At 36.0% G+C, this 18,847-nt stretch overlaps 2 protein-coding genes across 5 annotated transcripts in view; one reads left to right on the top strand and one right to left on the bottom strand.

The window, feature by feature from the left end:
• The window catches only part of LOC127882079 (RAD51-associated protein 1-like), a 32,735-nt gene extending 15,120 nt beyond the window's left edge, over nt 1–17,615 (bottom strand). The window contains exons 1-2 of one of the 2 annotated variants that reach the window (XM_052430510.1): nt 17,326–17,615; nt 872–933 (exon numbers count right to left, since the gene is read on the bottom strand). In XM_052430510.1, coding sequence (XP_052286470.1) covers nt 872–933; nt 17,326–17,348 — 85 coding nt within the window. In that variant the 5' untranslated portion in view covers nt 17,349–17,615. The remainder of the gene's footprint in view (nt 1–871; nt 934–17,325) is intronic. The other variant, XM_052430520.1, reaches the window with a different exon arrangement.
• The window catches only part of LOC127882065 (nuclear pore glycoprotein p62-like), a 60,055-nt gene continuing 58,822 nt past the window's right edge, over nt 17,615–18,847 (top strand). For 2 of the 3 annotated variants that reach the window (XM_052430497.1, XM_052430489.1), the window contains exon 1: nt 17,627–17,693. The gene's annotated coding sequence lies outside the window, so the exon portion shown is untranslated. Of the gene's footprint in view, nt 17,694–18,847 lie in introns of all 3 variants that reach the window. The other variant, XM_052430480.1, reaches the window with a different exon arrangement.

Raw genomic sequence — 18,847 nt, 5'->3', positions numbered from 1 at the left:
GGTAGACAGATACTACATGTGAAACGTCGTCTTAGGATGGTCAATACTTGCAAAGTTATTTTAAATTCAATCACTGTATGACAAAGGTATAGAAGAAAAGGTTGTTAGGTTGGACACCCTAAAACTGTCAGATGGACTTGAATATAATTCCTTCCTCCTAATGGGCATTAAAAGCACAATTAAAGCAGTCAATAAAATATTGTTATAGTTACGAGTAGATGTAAATTGAATATTCATGTTAACCCTGCAATTGTGTACTCTAACATTGCACATTGGATTTGGAGAACATCAGATATTTCCAATATACTAGTCTTTTATTGTAATTTAAAGAAGAATCGGATGTGAAGTAAATTAGCGCAAAAAATCCCCTTATAACTTGTTGTCATTTTCTGTTCCTTGCTTTTTGACTTGAATGCATCATAATTGTGAATAATACCATAATAAACATGTAGTTTATTTATAAAAAAAAAACTTTGAAAAAGCCAGTTGAAAAAAATATTGAGGAAAAAATGAGGCTTTTTCTTTGTACAAGTAAATGCATTTATATCACTACTGGATACAAGACTGAGGAAATAAGTTCACATTTTTTAACCCTTAAAGCGCTGGAGCCGAATTTTAAAGGCCTTTGCAAACAGTTTGGATCCAGATGAGACGCCACAGAACGTGGCGTCTCATCTGGATCCAAACTGTTTGCTATTCTGATAGTATTCTTTGAAAAAAAATGAAGAAAATGCTTATTTTAGAAATTCAGCAGACGACATTTTAGCAGAAGACAAATTACCCAGCATGCAAAGGGTTAACCAGTAGTGCCATTGAACAAAAATCTACATGTAAATTAACAATTTTTAATTAAATAATCAAAGCAATTTACCATCAAAGTCATCATCACTGTCACCTCCTCCAAACTTTCCATAATCAACAACTTTGCGTGCACTGAAAAAACATTTAAAGGTTTAAACATATCAGTCTTGTTGGAACATAATACTGGCAACAGTTTATTAGTATTTGGTTCATTGTCTGTAAGACATTTGTTATCATCTATGTCTAACAAATTTCAAAAATTGTTTGTGAACTTAGCATTGATGTGAAAAGCTTGGAAACTTTGATATATTTATAAATTCATTATGCAGCTACCGGTAGGTAAAAGTATCACTACTGTCTGGAGTGTATTTACTGGACAAAAATTTGAGACAGATTTAATAAATTCATCAGGTCTTTTCCTGGGGGCTGTAAAAAATTGTCGCCACTTACTTTTTAGCCACATTCAAATATGTCGCCCAACTGGGACCACATTGGGGCAATGAAGATAACATAATAATACAAACAAAAAAACTAAGCATTTCACAGTCTTTTTCAATAAGTTGTTTTAATAACAGTACATTTTATAAGTTTATTTAATAACAGGACGTTTTACAAGCAGCTTGCATATTGGATGCTTTGGCAGCTTTCTGATGATCTAGATGGGATAATTTAATAAAATAAAGTAGTTAAATTGAGAAGAAAACCTTAATGAAAGAAAGGAAATTAAACTGTTTAATTAAAAAATATCTGGGTTGAATTATCCAGGGAGCAGGGGTGAATTGTCTAAGGGATGAATTGTCTCCTGGAGGTGAATTGTCTCGATTTGCATTAGTTGCAATAATCCAAATCCCAGCTATTGAGTATTGACCCTCCAGGTCGCTGGGAGTTACAACTACTTACGGCATTTTCCATGTCAAGTCCCCCGCCCAGAATACGAGCGGCAGTTTAATCCGAAATATTAGCCACATAAACTATTTTCTGGCATCAATAAACACAAATAGATCGTAAATATATCCATAATGCGCAAATAAAAACAACTTACATGATATGTAATTCTCGTATAATATTGATATTATTCCAAAGTTTCAAACATGTCAACGGTTCTTTTAAATGTATATGTTTTTGCAATGGACAAAGCCGAGTATTCCGAGTAATTCTCTTATTTAGAGATACTTTTTATATGGGCTAAATTCTTTGGAACGTCTCATCAGTGAAGGACCTTTTTTGTGGTGGAAACCAGAAAGTTTAAATTTTCATCAATTTTCGTAAAATTGCAAAATAACATTACCAACTCATTCAGTTTTAATTCAGAAGTCCATTTTTACCTTAAATATCGTCAATTTGAAGTTAAAAAGGCATAAAGTCTTCTGTTAAACTTCTGCTGAAAACGCAAAACAATCACTGACCTGTAGTCATGTCATGAAACTGATTTAAATATGAACCAATCAGAAGAAGGCATTACGATGTAACGTGTACGCGTAATTTTATTTAACATGAGCTTTTAACACCGACTTTTACCTAACTAGATCTAGTATGCTAATCTTTGTCGATTTAATAAGCATATGTTCAAAACAGATATGGTGCAGTTTCTATTCACTCTTCTAAGTTTCAGCAAGTTTTTAAGCATGTCTTTTACGCACCCCTGTCTTTGTTGTTTTATGTACTTACATTCTACGTTACATAGAACGGTATACTGTACGATCTGTATCAATATTATGTAGTTTATTTCAGAACTTTTTAATTGTCAATTTAGAAAAAAAACAATGCTTAATTAATCCAGAAAAGTATAACATCGGTTTACTATGTAATGCTCTGCACCACAACAGACGAACGCAAACTGTATTTTACGCTGTTTATTCTTCCACCTTTAAACCAGATGCTTTAAATCGAGGTTGTGTTATCGATTTATATCTACACAGCGAGCGAATCGAGAGATATTGAAAAATTGAATAGTGGTTGGATTTAAATTGCTCATGTGTGCAAAATTCAAAGTGTCATTATATAATTTTTACGGAACATTATCGACAGTCTTCACCCTAAATATTTTAGCAAAATAGCCCTTCGGGCTAATAAGATGGAATTTTGAATGGCCCGAAGACATGTTCAAAAGCCCGAAGAGGTCAATATAAATTGTATGACTTAATTGGCCAGGAACACCAAAATAGTTATTAACAATCAGAAAATCTACTGCCATTAGTAACTGAGGAGCTGCGCCATGAGCGCATGATACGCCCGTCGTTCGCCAATGAAGTAGTAAGGTAATAAATAACCCTTTGAATCATTTTTTTACTTCAGTTTATTTGTATTTGAATACATGGTTTATTTTATAAGTACATGAGCATGGAGCGCCGTCTCCTTGACATTCATACCATATCTTTTTTTGAGTATATGTATGCATTTCTTTAGAGGATATGGAGTTGAAGTAAACCTGTTATAGATATTTTGACCAATAATAAAAGAGAAATGTAGATGGGTAAGTGGTAGTGTACAATCGGAATAGAAAAAAGCTCACCTTGTTCAATTTTTGACGAACAAAGTCCCATAACTCTGGAACGACAATTCAGAATTCCGTCAAAAACGAAAGGGGATCAGGGTTTATCAATATTAAGATTGTGTTGAAATTTGAAAAAAATCCATCGAAGGATATTTGAGCTACAGTAGGACATTCAATGAAATCACGAAATTTTGACGAACAAAGTCCCATAACTCTGGAACGACAATTCAGAATTCCGTCAAAAACGAAAGGGGATCAATTTGAAAAAAATCCATCGAAGGATATTTGAGCTACAGTAGGACATTCAATGAAATCACGAAATATTGACGAACAAAGTCCCATAACTCTGGAACGACAATTCAGAATTCCGTCAAAAACGAAAGGGGATCAATTTGAAAAAAATCCATCGAAGGATATTTGAGCTACAGTAGGACATTCAATGAAATCACGAAATTTTGACGAACAAAGTCCCATAACTCTGGAACGACAATTCAGAATTCCGTCAAAAACGAAAGGGGATCAGGGTTTATCAATATTAAGATTGTGTTGAAATTTGAAAAAAAATCCATCGAAGGATATTTGAGCTACAGTAGGACATTCAATGAAATCACGAAATTTTGACGAACAAAGTCCCATAACTCTGGAACGACAATTCAGAATTCCGTCAAAAACGAAAGGGGATCAGGGTTTATCAATATTAAGATTGTGTTGAAATTTGAAAAAAATCCATCGAAGGATATTTGAGCTACAGTAGGACATTCAATGAAATCACGAAATTTTGACGAACAAAGTCCCATAACTCTGGAACGACAATTCAGAATTCCGTCAAAAACGAAAGGGGATCAGGGTTTATCAATATTAAGATTGTGTTAAAATTTGAAGAAAATCTGTCAAAGGATATTTGACGTAGCGTACGACATTAACAGACGGACGGACGGACAGACGGACGGACGGACGGACAGACCATAATACGTCCCGTCATAGACGGGCGTATAAAAACAGATGCATGTGATTACAGTAATAAAGGGTATTCTGTTTCCTTTTGAAATGCATTTTATACAAAATGCACCAGATAATTATGCTGTTTATTGTAACTATATTATTACACATGTTCTCATTCAATGATTCCATTAATCAGTTTGACCTGTGTTTGGTTTTATTTGAAAGCAAATTGAATTATTATCATGTTTTTAAAAATATCCGAAGAACTTGAAAAATACATCAACCTATTAAAAAAAAAGATTATAATCGTATTATTACTAGGACAATCGCCGGTGAATTTATGAATTGTCGGCATGTCGCTTCAGAACAAAAGGCCACTGGGTGTGTTAATTGCCCAATCTACCAAGTGACAATGTCTGCTTCTTTAATTTACTCTCGATGTTTTGATAAGCATGTGTCAACCGTGAAAAGTATTGTATATTCGTAAACAGATTATAAGTAGCAAAGTAGGTCAGGTACCAGAACGAGCTTACAGAATAAGCGAAAGTACTACAATTATTAATAATTAGTTGAAAAAACGTCTTCTCATACGCAAGAATAATTGATTAAAGCACCTGGACATCTAACTGTAATAAGGATCAATTTGTTTTTAACCCAATGCGTAATATATCCCTTACAGACTCTTTAATTTTTATTGAAAAATTACTTCGTCCATTTTTCATGAATTATAAATACATTTTCGGAAAACGCTTCTAAAATTAAATACGCTTCTAGATTGGTCATTATTTCAAAACATTACGAAGTGCTCGATGCGCGAACATCCCAGAACATGATCTACGCATGTTCAGTTTGAATAACCCCATATCGATTGGGCGTCAATTGCATCATTACTTTAAATAGCAACATACTCGGATGTTTACACCACAGTTTAGAAAAATGGCAGCCGCATGTGTTCATGCAATTCTTTAACACGTATAACGTCATTTTAGGCACTGAAATAGCGAACTAAATCGTGCCTCTTAAAAACGCGTATAAATCAGGTTATTTATATGATAGTAGTTTCAGTTTTTCAGTTTGTTTACAATTTTACGCTCAAATATTTAATCGACTGGTCGGCTATTTTATAAGCATTTAGGATCGACCGACCGGCCCAAGAATCGACTCAGGCTACGGGCTTATAGGCTAATTCGAAGAATGATTATCGAGAAATGAATTCTCTACACAGGTATGTAAATATTATTGCAATCCGTTGATATTAAGTGTCTTATATCGGGGCTTGAATGTTGCACACAAAATCTATAGGAATTGATGAAACAATAGGAAAGAAGGATACTTGCAAATTGATATCAGTAATAACAGGTATTGTGTTTGTAACGATGTATTAGGTTGACTAAACTCGATTTTATAGACATACGTGAGACATAATTTTTTGACATTAAAAAATGGGTTACAAGGAAGAACTCTGAGCTGTACGTATGTTCTTATAAAAGCTCAGAGCATTCAAGAAGAACTAGATTTGCATAACCAGTAGTGCGTTCAGTTACAGCGAACGTTCGCCAATGATCGTTTGTTTCCGATTCGGTCTTATCGAACGATAAGTTCGGCGCGAAAGTTTCAAGATGGCGGCTCCCAGAAAATTGATTGCGATTTTGATGGAGGAAATCACAAATAACAATATTGTATCAGAGGAAAGGTCGTCGGAAGATTAAATACTGACAATTTCATAATACAAAACTATAAATACCCGTATTCTTTTTTAAATTAAGACTTAAATAAAAGATATTTCAAAAATAATAAAACCTATAATAGTTTTATTACTAGAAATGGCGCGGCAGAGGCCGACGCGTATCCCCACGCCGAATGTTTGACCTAGGTGTGCCCCAGGGTTGGTAATGGGGCCATGCATAGCTGAGATTGACCGTATTGTCATAAGAGAAGTTCATCATCAATTAGAAGTGAATTGGTGTAGAAATGAAGAAGTTATAGTAAAAGGCAATTTTGGGTGGGTGTGACATATGTGGGCAGGGCGCCCCAGGGTTGGTAATTGTGCCATGCATAGTTGAGATTGACCGTATTGTCATAAGAGAGGTTCAGTATCAATTTGAAGTGAATCGGTGTAGAAATGAAGAAATTATAGTAAAAGGCAATTTTGGGTGGGTGTGGTCTATGTGGGCGGGGCGCCCCAGGGTTGGTAATGGGGCCATGCATAGTTGAGATTGACTGTATTGTCATAAGAGAAGTTCAATATCAATTTGAAGTGAATCGGTGTAGAAATGAAGAAATTACAGTAAAGGCAATTTTGGGTGGGTGTGGTCTATGTGGGCGGGGCCCCAGGGTTGGTTATGGGGCCATGCATAGTTGAGATTGACCCTAATGTCATAAGAGAAGTTCAGTATCAATTTGAAGTGAATCCGTGTAGAAATGAAAAAATTATAGTAAATGGAATTTTTTGGTGGGTGTGGCCTATGTGGGCGGGCGCCCCAGGGTTGGGATTGGGGCCATGCATAGTTGAGATTGACCCTAATGTCATAACAAAAGTTCAGTATCAATTTGAAGTGAATCCGTGTAGAAATGAAAAAATTATAGTAAATGGAAATTTTTGGTGGGTGTGGCCTATGTGGGCGGGGCGCCCCAGGGTTGGGAATGGGGCCATGCATGGTTGAGATTGACCGTATTGTCATAGGTGAGGTCCAGTATCAATTTGAAGTGAATCGGTGTAGAAATAAAGAAGTAAATGTAAAATAACCTAAAAAAATGAGTGATAATTTCTGACGCGGCCCCACCCCAACCCCTATAACTTTTGACCCAGGGGTCAGATCAAAATTCCAAATAGTGCAGGGTCGCACATATGCTCATAGCTACCATGTGTGTAAATTTCAAGGTTCTAGTGCTTTTAGTGTAGGAGGAGATAGTGGCCAGGACGGACGGACAGACGGACGGACGGACGGACGGACGGCGGAGATCACCACAATATCCCCACCTTTTTTTCAAAAAGCGTGGGGATAATAATTATAAGTGGTGTGGATGCGATAGTGTTATTTTTCATTAGCGATCAAAATTTAGTGTAAGAGGTGCATTGAATCAGTTATAAAATAAAGCCCTAAACTAGCGCAATACATAACAATCTTCAAATGAAATTGTAACTTTCTTTTACATTGAATGAATTTTCGTTACGTTTTCATTTAATGAAAATATTAATAAATTTTAGCATTCAAATGGAAACAAAAATATGCATATTTTGCGAATTGAACTGTCTTTGAATGTACATGTATATTGAAAACTCTTTTGTAGTGATAATGAGCAATAAAATTCTGGCATTTTATTATACCATAAATCTATACATTTATTTTACCCAAGTATTTTATATCCATATTATGATCAAACGCGATTGCTTGTTTTCACGATGGTGTTTCGAACATTGCAGTAACGCACGATATTTAAACGTAATATTTGCAGGTACCCGTTAAATACGTTAATTGTGTAGCAGTAAATTTCCACAATATTTTTAATGTATTGTTATTATTAAACATGTTTTTGTTATGTTTAAACAGAGACGTAGGTCTCTGGTTTAAACTGGCTAATATATATACTTAATAGTTCCTGTTCATCCATTTCGGACAAATGTACGTCTATTTTTTTAAATATGTTCAAATATTTTATTAAAGCAACTGTTAAGTTTTTGTCTTAACATGCCAAGAGATGACATGGAGGTATCATAAATCGTGTTTAATGACCAGACACCTGCGGTTTATGACCCCATACAGAGACTTACAAGTATAGGTCCCTGGGTTTATGACACCCTGTTTTCTTAGTAATTGTCTGGACAGTATCCGATCATATCTAGATAATCGGTTTGTGATGAACAAAGGGGCAATTAAACACTGGGTGGTTAAAAATGCTGAAATAAAGAGTGTCAACATTGGTGTGAACAATTAAATAAAACATTTACATGTATCAAGAGGATTTAGTTAATCTGTATTGTAACAAGGTAAGTTTTTACAGACATATAGGTTCAAATCAGTTTCTTTATGTTCATAACATAAAAATAATCAATTTGTTGTTTGTTTTCGTCCTTATTTTCGTTCGTTCATTGGATTCTATTTAATCTGAAAGAATTTCAATTTCTGAGTATTTTGTTGTTCTTAAAAAGGGTCGCGAATATGATTGAAACCTTATCACGATGCGGTTCATCAAACGCAAACAATAGACCAATTCATTGTTATTGTTTTGATTCCGAATTTTCGCGCATGCGCGATGCGCTGGTAGGCAAAAGCACTGGGTACAGTTACGATAAACACTATGTCAAAATGATAATGGCACGTGTTTAGTCAATATATCGAAAACATTAACAACAACATCATAACACCTAAATACTATTAAAGATATTGCATTTTTAATGTCAATATTGTTTAATTAATACATGTATTATTATCTATAAAAAAAATATATACTCGTTAGTCATTAGCATCAAGGTAAAGGTGGTCTGAAGACTAAACACCGACAATTTCACAAAACAAAGCTATGCATTAGCCGATGTATTTCTTGCAGAAGGACTTCAAAAATTACAAAAAATAATAAAGCATCCCATTATATAATTATAATTATCAATTGTATGAGTACGAAAGTGTGGTAAAAAAAAATGAGTGAAAGAAAAGGGGTGCATTAAAATCTGACATACCGGTACAACAAAGCCCTATTAAAGCGAAGTGCATGACAGTATTTAAATGTTATGATCATTTTCTTTTAAATTGGATGATTTGTTTATAAGGTGAATAACACTTTAGATGAATCGTTACATACAACTGAAAAACACAACTTCACATGATGCAAATTAACCTGTGAATTCATGTATATTGAAATTCCTTTACAAGAGTATATGAGTGACAAATATCTTACATTTTATAATATATATCTGCATTGTTTTTTATTTTTCGTAAATATTATTTACCCCGGTAGTCATACGTAATTTCTTGTTTTCATGGTGTCGTTTGTGCATGGCCGTAACATTCAATCTTCAAACGGAATGACGTAGTTTTAATGAATGCCGGACAAAACCCCTCCCGGATAAAAACCCTCCCGTCAGTTTTATAGGGGCCGGACGAAAACCCTCCCATGAATAAACGGGTACGGACAAAAACCCTCCCATGGAAAAAACGGGGGAGGACAAAAACCCTCCCATGAAAAAACGGGACCGGACAAAAACCCTCCCGTGATCTGAGCCACGAATACACTATCAACAATTGTGCGCCGGCCAGTGCATTAAGAACATCAAAGTCGTGTTTCTTTTTTAGTCATCATCGCAAAAATCACAGAGGCGGACACAGGCTTCCCAAGACATTCTTTATTTCGTTTTATAACAAGTATTATGAAGTCTAGACAGTATAATGTTACATACATTGACAAATAAGCATAATCAATTGATAAACAAAAACCAACAATGTAGACACTTGTGTGCCTTTACACAAACTAGAAATGGCGCGGCAGAGGCCGACGCGTATCCCCACGCCGAATGTTTGACCTAGGTGTGCCCCAGGGTTGGTAATGGGGCCATGCATAGCTGAGATTGACCGTATTGTCATAAGAGAAGTTCATCATCAATTAGAAGTGAATTGGTGTAGAAATGAAGAAGTTATAGTAAAAGGCAATTTTGGGTGGGTGTGACATATGTGGGCAGGGCGCCCCAGGGTTGGTAATGGGGCCATGCATAGTTGAGATTGACCGTATTGTCATAAGAGAGGTTCAGTATCAATTTGAAGTGAATTGGTGTAGAAATGAAGAAATTATAGTAAAAGGCAATTTTGGGTGGGTGTGGTCTATGTGGGCGGGGCGCCCCAGGGTTGGTAATGGGGCCATGCATAGTTGAGATTGACTGTATTGTCATAAGAGAAGTTCAATATCAATTTGAAGTGAATCGGTGTAGAAATGAAGAAATTATAGTAAAGGCAATTTTGGGTGGGTGTGGTCTATGTGGGCGGGGCCCCAGGGTTGGTTATGGGGCCATGCATAGTTGAGATTGACCCTAATGTCATAAGAGAAGTTCAGTATCAATTTGAAGTGAATCCGTGTAGAAATGAAAAAATTATAGTAAATGGAATTTTTTGGTGGGTGTGGCCTATGTGGGCGGGCGCCCCAGGGTTGGGATTGGGGCCATGCATAGTTGAGATTGACCCTAATGTCATAACAAAAGTTCAGTATCAATTTGAAGTGAATCCGTGTAGAAATGAAAAAATTATAGTAAATGGAAATTTTTGGTGGGTGTGGCCTATGTGGGCGGGGCGCCCCAGGGTTGGGAATGGGGCCATGCATGGTTGAGATTGACCGTATTGTCATAGGTGAGGTCCAGTATCAATTTGAAGTGAATCGGTGTAGAAATAAAGAAGTAAATGTAAAATAACCTAAAAAAATGAGTGATAATTTCTGACGCGGCCCCACCCCAACCCCTATAACTTTTGACCCAGGGGTCAGATCAAAATTCCAAATAGTGCAGGGTCGCACATATGCTCATAGCTACCATGTGTGTAAATTTCAAGGTTCTAGTGCTTTTAGTGTAGGAGGAGATAGTGGCCAGGACGGACGGACAGACGGACGGACAGACGGACGGACGGCGGAGATCACCACAATATCCCCACCTTTTTTTCAAAAAGCGTGGGGATAACAAATTGCTTTTTATATTTGCAGATTCACAGTATGATATTTTGAACAAATGTTGTCAGCATTGAGTGATTTTTTCGGGTTAATGAATGCAACATTGTGTGAAGCAAATACATTTGTCGGCGTTTAATTGCTTTTAATTAATTATCCCCACGCTTTTTGAAAAAAAGGTGGGGATATTGTGGTTATCTCCGCCGTCCGTCCGTCCGTCCGTCCGTCTGTCCGTCCGTCCTGGCCACTATCTCCTCCTACACTAAAAGCACTAGAACCTTGAAACTTACACACATGGTAGCTATGAGCATATGTGCGACCCTGCACTATTTGGAATTTTGATCTGACCCCTGGGTCAAAAGTTATAGCGGTTGGGGTGGGGCCGCGTCAGAAATTATCACTCATTTTTTTAGGTTATTTTACATTTACTTCTTTATTTCTACACCGATTTACTTCAAATTGATACTGGACCTCTCTTATGACAATACGGTCAATCTCAACCATGCATGGCCCCATTCCCAACCCTGGGGCGCCCCGCCCACATAGGCCACACCCACCAAAAATTTCCATTTACTATAATTTTTTCATTTCTACACGGATTCACTTCAAATTGATACTGAACTTTTGTTATGACATTAGGGTCAATCTCAACTATGCATGGCCCCAATCCCAACCCTGGGGCGCCCGCCCACATAGGCCACACCCACCAAAAAATTCCATTTACTATAAAAAATTTTTAGGTTATTTTACATTAACTTCTTCATTTCTATACTGATTCACTTCAAATTGATACTGAACCTCTCTTATGACAAAACGGTCAAACTCAACTATGCATGGCCCCGTTGCCAACCCTGGGGCGCCACGCCCACATAGACCACACCCGCCCAAAATTGCCTTTTACTATAATTTCTTCATTAAAACACTGATTCACTTCAAATTGATACTGAACCTCTCTTATGACAATACGGTCAATCTCAACTATGCATGGCCCCATTACCAACCCTGGGGCACCCCGCCCACATAGGCCACACCCTCCCAAAATTGCCTTTTACTATAACTTCTTTATTTTTACACCCATTCACTTCTAATTGATACTGAACTTCTCTTATGACAATACAGTCAATCTCAACTATGCATGGCCCCATGATCAACCCTGGGGCGCCCTTGGGTCAAACATGCGGCGTGGGGATACGCGTCGGCCTCTGCCGCGCCATTTCTAGTTCTGTGATTAAACTACTTAAAAACTAAAAGTAGTTGCGGAATCACAGTTTGCTATTTTTAGTAAATTTTGCGGATTAATGAATGCCACAATGTGTGAAGCAATTACATTTGTCGGTGTTTAATTGCTTTCACGGGAGGATTTTTGTCCGCAGTTGCAGATTCACAGTTTGCTATTTTGATACATATTATTGATGCCATTAACTAGTTAATTGTTATGATTAGCTGATTAGTGGGCCTCAATAACCGAATCATTGACATATTTGACAATACAGTATGCTTTATATATTGTCTGCAAAAATGTAATTGAAAACGTTACAGTCAAAGCTAAATTAAATAAGTAATTGAGACAAATTAGTTACATGCTAACGAATTGTTAGTTGTTAACATAATTTTACTTTCATTTTCGCAAAGTTTTCAGAAACTTCCCGGAAAGCACTTTTTTGCATGAATGAGAGTATGACGCGATTAAACGTTGCACTGTATCGTATTGCATTCAATTTAAATTAAAATTCAGTCGTCTATAAATGGCCTCATTTTATGTTTTAATTGATGTTGTTATTATATTGGATTATCGGATATATATGCAAATTAGAAAGCGGTATGTTTACAGTTAATGGATACACATTTTCTTTCAATTTCACACCCCTGAAAACACAATACACACGATGGGTAATTTTATCGGATTAATGAATGCAACACTACGTGTTTCTTTTACGGGAGGGTTTTTGTCCGGTCCCGTTTTTTCATGGGAGGGTTTTTGTCCTCCCCCGTTTTTTTCATGGGAGGGTTTTTGTCCGCCCATGTTTATTCACGGGAGGGTTTTCGTCCGCCCCCTATGAAAATGACGGGAGGGTTTTTATCCGGGAGGGGTTTTGTCCGTATTCCAGTTTTAATTAACCGGTACCCGCTAAATACGTTTAATGATTATATGTACATTTACCATTTATTAAATACGTTTTGTTATAAATTACCGGCAAACAGGCTAGTATCTTCAAAGCGTACATTTTCTGTTAATATATACTGGACAAATTATTTTATATTTTTTACGATATGTAGCAGATCTAATTGAACAGTTGAACTTTGGCGGTATATTACTCAACCCCAAATAACTGCTCAATACTACTAGAAAGAGAAGACATGGTGGTACCATCAATTGTGTTTAATGACCAGACTTTCATATACCACCTGTGGTCAGGGACCTATTGTTTGTATAGGTCCCTGCTGTAGTTTATGACACTTTGCTGTTAGTTAAGTAGGGACAATATCTGATCAAAACGAGATAATCGGCTTGTGCCGAACAAAGGGGGCAATTAAACACCGAAATACAAAGGCTAACACGATTTTAAGATTGATGCAAACAATCAAATCAAACCAATTAAATTAAATTAATTTAATGTGTCAAAGTGTTAGTTTTCCTAGACAGACAGACAATACTTTTTTTAGTAATTTCCTTTTTACTCCCATCGTCAACATAATATATTTTGTATATAACAAATATACAATATATGTAATTTATTTTGTAAAGTCGCGATTAATTCCTGATGTTAAATTATATTATTAAAAGGACACAAGAAAATCTATTTATGGTGTTGTTTTTTTTCCCGTTTGCCTGTTTGCATTTAAAAATAAAATATTTTGCCAATAATACTACCGAGTTTATAATGTGTGCATTGATGTAATCAGCTATGGTCAGATTACAGAATGATATAATTGTAAAATTTAGTTCAATGTTTTGGAAGACTTTTTTAAGTTGACTTGCACAATGTACCTCGTCAACATCACAGTCATGTGGTTGATATTGATACGCGCCAGAAAACATATTTCACCAAACACGAGTATGAATAAATCAAATGTATATTGGGGTACATAAGATGAACAATGGGTAAATTACGTTATACGATTTAACAAATTTGATCTGATACTCAAAGATTCCTTAACACATAAACAAAGTGTTATTAGTTCAGACCCTGTTCTTTAGTTGCAGCAATTGTACATACTTAATAACAGATGGATTATGGATTATCATAGTGGTAGGTTAATATATGCTGTGTGCATGGAATCGATCTATTTATTGTTTGTTTTTATTCTTATTTGTTTGAGTACAGTACAACAACTTTTGGGATGTTTAAATCTAAAATCTAACAAGAGCACCGCCTTGCGGGTGCAGACCGCTCATCTATTTTCTTTTTAAAGGTGAAGGGACTCTCATTTTCAATCACAAAGGAGGGAGGAGTGGAGTGAAGAGGGGTGTATAGTGTGGGGTTGTGGACATTTATTACATTATCTTCCAAAAAAGCGAAAAAAAAAAAAAAAAAAAAAAAAAAATCGGGGGGGGGGGGGGGTATAGTGTGAGGGTGTGGTGATAATTTGTGAGATGATCTTAAAAAAAAAAAAAAAAAAAAAAAAAATCAAAAAAAAAATTTGGGGGGGGGGGGGGGTGGGGGGGGGTGGGGTGGGGGTATAGTGTGAGGGTGTGGTGGTCATTTGTGAGATGATCTTATAAAAAAAAAAAAAAAAAAAAAAAATTAGGGGGGGGGGGGGAGGGGGGGGGGGAGGGGGGGGAGGGCACGGGGGATGGTTTGGGTGAAGTCTATTGTGGTATGTCAGGTAAGAGTAGTTTCATCAAAGTATCAATCAAATCTAATCATAAATAAAGAAGTTATGGCAATTTTAGCAAAATTTAATAATTTGACCTTGAGAGTCAAGGTCATTCAAAGGTCAAAGTAAAATTCAAGTTGCCAGGTACAGTAACCTCATGATAGCATGTAAGTATTTGAAGTTTGAAAGCAATAGCCTTGATACTTCGAGTGGATCGAAACACAAAATTTAACCATATATTAAAAGTTACTAAGTCAAAAAAGGGCCATAATTCCGTAACAATGACAACCAGAGTTATGCAACTTGTCCTTTTACTGTACCCTTATGATAGTTTGTGAGTGTTCCAAGTATGAAAGCAATATCTATGATACTTTAGGGGTAAAGTGACCAAAACATAAATCTTAACCAAATTTTCAATTTTCTAAGTATAAAGGGCCCATAATTCCGTCCAAATGCCAGTCAGAGTTACATAACTTTGCCTGCACCGTCCCCTTATGATAGTTCATAAATCTTGCAAGTATGAAAGCAATAGCTTTGATACTGTAGGAATAAAGTGGACCTAAACACAAAACTTAATCAAATTTTCAATTTTCTAAGTATAAAAAGGGCACATAATTCTGTCAAAATGCCAGTCAGAGTTACATTACTTTGCCTGCACAGTCCCCTTATGATAGTTAGTAAGTGTTGCAAGTATGAAAGCAATAGCTTTGATGCTTAAGGAATAAAATGGACCTAAACACAAAACTTAACCAAAATTGTCAATTTTCTAAGTATAAAAAGGGCACATAATTCTGTCAAAATGCATGCCAGAGTTATCTAACTTTGCCTGCCCAGTCCCCTCATGATAGTAAGTAAGTGTACCAAGTTTGAATGCAATAGCATTGATACTTACTGAGAAAAGTGGAACTAAACGCAAAACTTAACCAAAATTTGCAATTTTTTAAGTACAAAAAGGGCACATAATTCTGTCAAAATGCACGCCAGAGTTATCTAACTTTGCCTGCCTAGTCCCCTCATGATAGTAAGTAAGTGTACCAAGTTTGAATGCAATAGCATTGATACTTTCTGAGAAAAGTGGACCTAAACGCAAAACTTAACCGGACGCCGACGCCAACGCCAACGCCAACGCCAACGCCAACGCCGACGCCAAGGTGATGACAATAGCTCATAATTTTTTTTCAAAAAATAGATGAGCTAAAAATGATCGTATACATATCAAAATATATTAAATAATGTATTTAATATAGATGTAGAGTGTGACAATAAATATCGTGCTCGATATCTCCCCTTTGATCGTGTCTCTCTTTTGCCTACCAGAGTAGCACGGATAAAGACACGCAGGTGCGCGTGACGTCACGCGTGAATTGGTCTATAGCAGAATGGCCGCAGTGTTGACGGCCAAAATTGGAGCATGCGCAAACTTGACGTCATTATCGAAATCCCCCAAACCTCCTATACACTTTGTTTATAATTCAATTCATTCTATGTACTACAAAAAAATACAAAAAATATCGAAGTTACAGGGTTCGACATTAACTTTTTTTAAATCAAAACCGTCGGACCAGCTCCTCTTTAAATGTACTAGCCCGAACCTGATGTCTACTAGACCACAAATGACATAGCAAATGAACACAATTGTGTCATGTAACTGTTTAATCAGGATTTATCAGTAAATAATCAGTGAACACCAGATTTTTTTTTATGCATAGAGTAAAACAATAAAATAAAACTTTTTTTTGCTTTTCTCCGTCAAATTCAATCCATGGGAACTGACTCGATTTTCCATCTAGGATAAAATTGACGTTTTCGTGTTTCTTCATATTTATGTTTCGTGTCAGTTTAAGCGTCGGATTCTTTTTTATTTACTGATTTGTCAGACGAAAATCCACACTTGAACAAATCCATTCTTTAAATTACATTCTCTTGTCTGCTAAGCAAAAATGTTTACATTGACGATACCTATTTTCGATAGAAGTCGTAAAATCATGCTCTACAGTTTTACGACACTGCAGAAAATCATTAATATTCATGGCAACTTGACCAATGGAAACAAGCTATTTCTGCAGGAAGCTCTCTTTTGTGTCTAAAAATAGCGATGAATCATGTGAATGCTCCGCGTTTATTTAAATACACTAGTTTTGTTTTAATGTAAATAACGGATACGAGAGTAATTTTACAAATTAAAAATAAAGGTTTTCACAGCAGTTAGTAATACAAAATGTAGTTATATGAATCAGTATAAATTTTTTATGTACGACCAGTCGGACAAGCTAGCCCGCAGTTTTACTAGCCCGACCACCGATCTTACTAGACAATGTCTGTCGGACGTGCCTTAGTGTCGAACCCTGAGTTACACTGAACAATAACGACAACTTATATGTCCGCCATCTTGGTTTCGCTAGCGAACTACCTCCCGAGAGGGTTCGCTTCGGTTCGCGAACGTTCGCTGCGAACCGAGCGTTCAGTAGCGAATGTTCGCTATAACTGAACGCACTACTGTTCTATGGAATTTGGTTCATACAAGGAAATTAATATTTTAACAGTAATCTTACAAAAAACTTGTTACTTTAAGTTTTATTGTACATACCGATCCGATTTTCTTTCGGGCTAAGTTTTATTGTACATACCGATCCGATTTTCTTTCGGGCATGGCTGTAATAAATTCAAATAATGTGTGTCTGGTAAGAAGCTCAGTCAGTACACACTGTGCACAATACTAGCGTTTACAAATTTCCCACCATTCGGCCAGCTCCTTTTACTTTTCATGTGTTATTTGCGAACGTAAACACACCACAGCAAGAAAGACTATATGCCAAAATAAAATATTTGTCCAAGATTTTTAATTATAGTAACTGATCTTAGTTTGATCATATTAATCCACAATAATGTTTAGACCTGATTGATGGTGCATTTTAGATTCGGATTCAAGGGACACAATCCGTCGCGCTCACGGGAAAGGAAACCGAAAATTTAATAAGTACCTTAACATTTAAAAGTATTTGGTTTTTTTTGCTATGTTTTTATTCTATATTTGATATTTATAATGTATCTACTGATTGAAACTGATTTTTTCTTATCCGTGGTGGTTCTTAAATATGTTAAACATAAATAAACAGGATAACTAGAATTCGGATAATTATTTTCGGATGAACGATATAAGCAAACACCATGTAGAAACAAACTTGCTCATGAGTGTATTTTTATATATATAAATGTAGTTCAGTCAACAAAATAAAGACAATAACTTAAACCATCAATATCTATTTGGGTGTCTTTTTTTTAAGAGAAATGCTCATAACAAAAACTTGATTAGAAACATTATGAAACCAAAAGTGGAAGTTTTGCATTGACAGCTTACAGATGTTTTGCAGATAGCCTATGCATACTGAGTTGATGAGAGAGAAAATCTTTCTTAGTTGATATTTAATTTTTCAAATTTGGAATGCTCCTTGTTGTCCATTTGCATAAACTTAAACATTTTGATGTGTTCCAAACTTGGATTAATATAATTGATCTGCAAGCACACCATATCACATATGTTGTTTTAATTTGCACGTTGGCAATATATTTATGATTATTACATCATTGTGTTTATTCGTGCAAACAAAATTGTTTGCCTTAATCAATTACCCGCGTGGAAGCTTGGAATTTGATATTTGCAACTATGCCTTTGTGAAAAAAACTTCAATAAAAAGAATTTGCATCATATTAAAATCATTAATTTTCACTCTTTTAAAAAGTGTGCCACACTTTTTTTCTCCAATTTTTAGCTTGGCTGTTTTCGTCGAAAACTCGAGGTATTGTCATAGCCAGCTCGTCGTCTGACGTCCGCGTCATGCTAAAACCTTAACATTTTGTTAAGGTTTTGAACATTGGCTCTAAAATCAAAGTGCTTCAACCTACAACTTTGCAACTTCATATGTAGCTGCAGCTTGATGAGTTCTACATTCCACACCCATTTTTGGGTCACTAGGTCAAAGGTCAAGGTCACTGTGACCTCTAAAAAATAATTAAAAAAAATTCTGTCAAGCTTTCATTTAATAAAACCTGCACCCACAGCCTAACGTGGCGCCCGTTATGCAGTGCTCTTGTTAACAGTTTGCAACTCATTATTTTCACAAAATGAAGAGCAAAGGCTGCTTTCAAAAC

The sequence above is a fragment of the Dreissena polymorpha genome, chromosome 1, assembly GCF_020536995.1.
Source record: "Dreissena polymorpha isolate Duluth1 chromosome 1, UMN_Dpol_1.0, whole genome shotgun sequence".
Lineage (NCBI taxonomy): Eukaryota > Metazoa > Mollusca > Bivalvia > Myida > Dreissenidae > Dreissena > Dreissena polymorpha.
Note: the sequence above shows the minus strand (reverse complement) of the source record. Positions and strands in the feature narration are given on the sequence as shown.